Consider the following 5,000-nt stretch of genomic DNA (forward strand, 5'->3'; position numbering starts at 1 on the left):
TGTTGGTGGATGAATAGATAGTGATGTGGGTGACATTCACCTGCAGAAGAAGCCTCCTGTCACTTCATGACCAGGGGATACACTTCTTTACATCACTCATACCTGATGCTCCTTGTAAATTTTGTTCTCATTGTCAAGGAGATCAGGGATCCTTGCAAAACATCCATTTACTAAAACTGCTTGCACATGATTTATGCTTAAAGCGAACACAATTTCAGGTTGGAGGTTATTTACTAAAACTATATGGTGCAATATCTGGTGCTGCTCTGCATAGAAACCAATCAGCTTCCATTTGTTTTTTTTTTCAAACCATAAAATTGAACAAGCTGAAGTTAGGAGGTGATTGGCTACCATGCACAACTGCACCAGAATTTGCACTCTTCAGTAAATCAGCCCCACAAAATTGAAGTAGTGATATGAGCTGGGCTCATTTTGAATAACCGATCATGTGCAAGGGAAATTAAAAATACACTATGACTGCCTATGACTGGAGTGAGCAGAGCTTCACCCTATTCACAAAGCTGGGGGAACTGTCGCTATTCCTTTAGTAAACCAACTCCCACTGTGTGATATACAAAGGATAAACTGTTTTTTTTTTTATATAGACATGCCAAATCTTTTTATTAAAATGCACACCAATCTGATGTGACTAAGATGCAGGAGAGTAAATTTGCCATCATAACTCAAAGTTTGCCTATTAATAAGAAGTTTAGCTATTCTACTCTAATTTGCTGGGAGGGTAATTATAAAATCAATCAATCAATCTATCTATATATCTATCAACTTTGTTTTTTGTTTTTTGTTTTTTTCATCTCGTTACAAGTGTTTCATCTATTTTCTTAATCAATAGCAGAACATTTTTAATTTAAATTTGTGGCATTTAATTGCGAATATAATTACAAGCAATTACAGGAGCTTTGGCTTTATTAAAAAAAAGAACATTTTGTTATGAATAGTTGCATGGATCACCATTTATTCAGTTACTGGTTAACCATAGTTGATTAATGAATTAGTAATTCTTGGAATGAAACAATTAAAATGTAAATGGGTGGCGAGCCCAGGGTACCAGCTGTACTTTCTGGATGAATACATCAATAATTGAACAGGTAGGTTATATTTAGGGTGAGCTGGGCTGTCAGTACAATTTAGGGATCCTTTCATGTAGGATTTGTGTGCATCAGACGTGTATAGAATAACAATATATCGATCTACTTCTAAAACCGGAGAGATCCCCTCCACTAGGAGTTCCCCTATTTCACAGAGCCCCCATATACTTTCATATATAGATCTGAGTGACTTTATAAAATGACTCCTGTTGTGAATCACCCCGGATATTTATTGATATTGATGTATTATTTTAGGGGATCATCATTTTTGATATGTTTATATCATTTTTTTTATAGCAGGATTACAATAATCTCTAATCATCCATCAGTGTCTAGGAGAGAAGAAGCCTCTATTAAAAAGAGAACACTTTAATCTTTTTTTTTTAATCATTGCTACTGTAAAACTTCACTTGAACTTGATGCTGCTTTTGAAGTCGTGTCCTTTTACCCAATAAAACAAATGCTAATAAATGGCAAACCTAATTGTACAGAGCATGTAGATAATTACATATCTGTATTTATATATGGTGATTACTTTTCCTCCATAAGGTGAGCTGAGTTTCTTCTATTCCCTTGACATGCTCTTGTTGAATTATAGGTTCAGCAGCAATTTAAAAGTGTGTGTCATTGCTATAAATTCCCGATCTATTGACGACTCTGCACCCTTCTCCTTTGATGTTTTATTAGGTGGAACACTTAGTGCAATGATGGCTAACATTATGTTTTTTTTTTCTTTCAACCGTTATTAAATGACAGAGGCCACATAAACGTAACGACCTATTTAACGATTGCTGTAGTTTCATCTACAATTGGTTGATTTACTTAAAAAAAAAAAAAAAAAAAACACAAGAGAATGTTAATTTTGCAAAGTCAATGTTGTATTACCAAAGGGAATTTGGTAAAGCTGTAATATATACATTATTTAAAGGGAAAATGTATAAAAAAAAAATAGTTTGCACATTATTGGATTAAACTTATCACTGTATTCACTGAACACTTTCTACTCCCACCCTAAATGAATCTGGAGTCTTACCCACTTATATAAGTGAATTATTTTATGTGCTGGTATCAATGGACCAGATCCACAACCAGCGGGCGCAACGTAACTTTTGTGATTTAAATTACACCGCCGCAAATTGTCCAAGTTAGTGCCCGATCCACAAAGCACTTACCTGGACATTTGCGGCGGTGTATCCTAAATCAGTCCGGCGCAAGGCGGGCCAATTCAAATGGGGCGAGTCCCATTTAAATTAGGCACGCTCCCGCGCCGGACGTACTGCGCATGCTCCCGACGCTATTTTCCCGACGTGCTTTGCGTTACGTTACGCTGCGCCGAGTTTTGTGAATCGCGACGGGTAAAAAAGAGATGCGGCGGGAAAAAAAAATGTAAAACAAAATTTGACAGCAACGCGGGAAAGACGGGTATACTTTTACATGGTGTACTAAGTTTACACTTTGTAAAAGCAGCCCTATCTTTGCGACGGCAAACTAACACTCACGGCGACTTCACGAAGGGAAAAACCTTTGTGGATCTCCGTAAGTGCTAATTTGCATACCTGACGCTGGTTTACGACGAGAAATGCCCCCAGCGGCGGCCGCGGTACTGCATCCTAAGATCCGACAGTGTAAAACAATTACACATGTCGGATCTTAGGGATATCTATGCGTAACTGATTCTATGAATCAGCCGCATAGATAGAAACAGGGATACGACGGCGTATCAGCAGATACGCCTGCGTATCCCTTTTGTGGATCTGGCCCTATATACCTATTTACATGGTCAAATGGGAGATCCTCCTCTGAACTCCAACACAGCTGCTCCAGACTGGCCATACATATACAATTTTCTTTTAGATTTACTAAAACATATAATATGAGGTCAAGCCTAAGAACATTCAGGTTGTATGCAATTTAGGAAGTCCCTTGCCCTACATAGTTAAAGGTAAATCTAAAGGACATTTTTTTTTTTAAAAGCCTATGGCGTGTGTAACACACCCAAAAAACTCCACCCGGTGCAGAAAAAATGTGCACACACATAGAGAGTGTTCACAAAAACGTGCAGATGGGTGCAACGTCAAGTGGTTCTCCTGTGAAGAAGGGACCCAAAACCCTGATCCCCCGGGGCGTTAGGCTCCAGACGGGGACTGAGGTACTGTGGTTCGAGAAATCGATGCCAACACGGATCCAACTTCCTCGGAGGGACTGGCGAAACAGAACCCTCCCAGTACTAGGTGGGGCTCCCCCGAAGGGAGACCCCATGAGAGCAGGCGGACTAAGCCAGAAGGCCATGACCACCCACTCCCAAGACGTTCAGGGCTGGCCCGAGGACCAGCACCCTAATAGTAAATCTAAAGGAAATACAACAAGAAAATTGTATAATGTATGGCCAGCTTGAGTAAATTTCCCTCATTGCAGGCAGTTTTGTAATTTGCCTACATTGGTCCAGTTTATGGTCACCAGGACTGATATGTTAAATGGGGGGGAATTGCATATTGAAAACAACTGTTGCCAGTACATAATAATTTATTGAAAGTGGCACATAGACCAGTGAGGATGTTGTCCATAACTACTCATGCTTTATTTTTTTTATATGTTTTTGCATTCCTCTGGATCAACTGTACATATAGGATAGTGTATATGGAGATCTTTGATTTGCATGTGTGTTTTTTCTATTTTGGGTTGGACTTGTGTCTTTTTTTTTTTAACCAATACTATGTAACTGTTGCTACCTTTCATTTTCCCATAGCAGGGAAATGACAGGTAATCCTTGATGGGTTGCCAAGGGCAACATTCCTGTTCTCCTTTTGTTAAAATTTTCATACATGATTCCTTTTAAATTTTAGTGTACACCTAGCTTGTTGATATGGGTACCATGTTTTTCATGGTATGCTTGGCCTTCTTTCTCCTAATGCATATCTTTTTATTTTATTTTGCAGGACATTTGAGCCCATCAACTTGCACCCTAAGGAAACACAAGACCAACCGCAAGCCCAGAACTCCCTTCACCACGTCGCAGTTGTTGGCCCTGGAGCGCAAATTCCGCCAGAAGCAATACCTCTCCATAGCAGAACGGGCTGAGTTCTCCAGCTCCCTCAACCTCACAGAGACCCAGGTCAAAATCTGGTTCCAGAACCGCAGAGCCAAAGCCAAAAGACTCCAGGAGGCTGAACTGGAAAAGCTGAAAATGGCAGCAAAGCCCATGCTTTCCCATGGCTTCAGTTTACCCTTCCCTCTTGGTTCCCCCATTCCAGGTGCTTCATTGTATGGATCCTCCTACCAGCTCCACAGACAGGTCCTTCCCATGCCACCTGTAGGACTCTATGCTACTCCTGTTGGATACAGCATGTATCATTTGTCTTGAGGCAGATGCTGTATGCACTGGTTATATGGACTACTTGATGGGCCTTCTGCTAGCCCCCAACTGCACCAAAGACGCAGGACAGTGCTGGTGGCTCTCTGGATTTACCCTCTTCCATAAACTAAATACAAGTGCCTTGCAGCCTGAGAGAGGGCCAGAAAGCTGGATATGGAGGGACACTCTGTAGGAGATGGAAATGTGTGCTGTCATTTTTACTCCTGTCTACAAAATCCTCTGTTCTAAGTTGGTTGTATAGGTCCTACAATCACATGTGTAAGAAATTCTGGAAGAATGATGGTATAAAAATGTAGATACAAAGAAGAGGGGGGAAGAATATACCAAAGAGTGGGCTTTTCAAAGCCTGTCAGTTGATAGGAGCAGTATCTGCTAGTGTCTGAAGTACCATAAGTCATCAAAGCTGGAGCAAAAATAAGGCCTTTACCTATAGCAGCCAATCAATTATTATCTTTCTTTGGGAAAATGAAATGACTAGTTTGGTTGCTAGAGTGGTATTAAACCCAAAAATATTTTTTTTT

General features: G+C 40.2%; 1 protein-coding gene across 1 annotated transcript in view; it reads left to right on the forward strand.

Moving 5' to 3' along the window:
• MSX2 (msh homeobox 2) overlaps positions 1 to 4,724 on the forward strand; it is a 15,004-nt gene extending 10,280 nt beyond the window's left edge. The window contains exon 2 of the mRNA XM_040344556.1: positions 4,043 to 4,724. Within this exon, the coding sequence (XP_040200490.1) occupies positions 4,043 to 4,467 (425 nt within the window). The 3' untranslated portion in view covers positions 4,468 to 4,724. The remainder of the gene's footprint in view (positions 1 to 4,042) is intronic.
• The last annotated feature ends 276 nt before the right edge of the window (positions 4,725 to 5,000 follow it).

This window comes from Rana temporaria, chromosome 3 (genome assembly GCF_905171775.1).
Source record: "Rana temporaria chromosome 3, aRanTem1.1, whole genome shotgun sequence".
NCBI classification, from domain to species: Eukaryota; Metazoa; Chordata; class Amphibia; order Anura; family Ranidae; genus Rana; species Rana temporaria.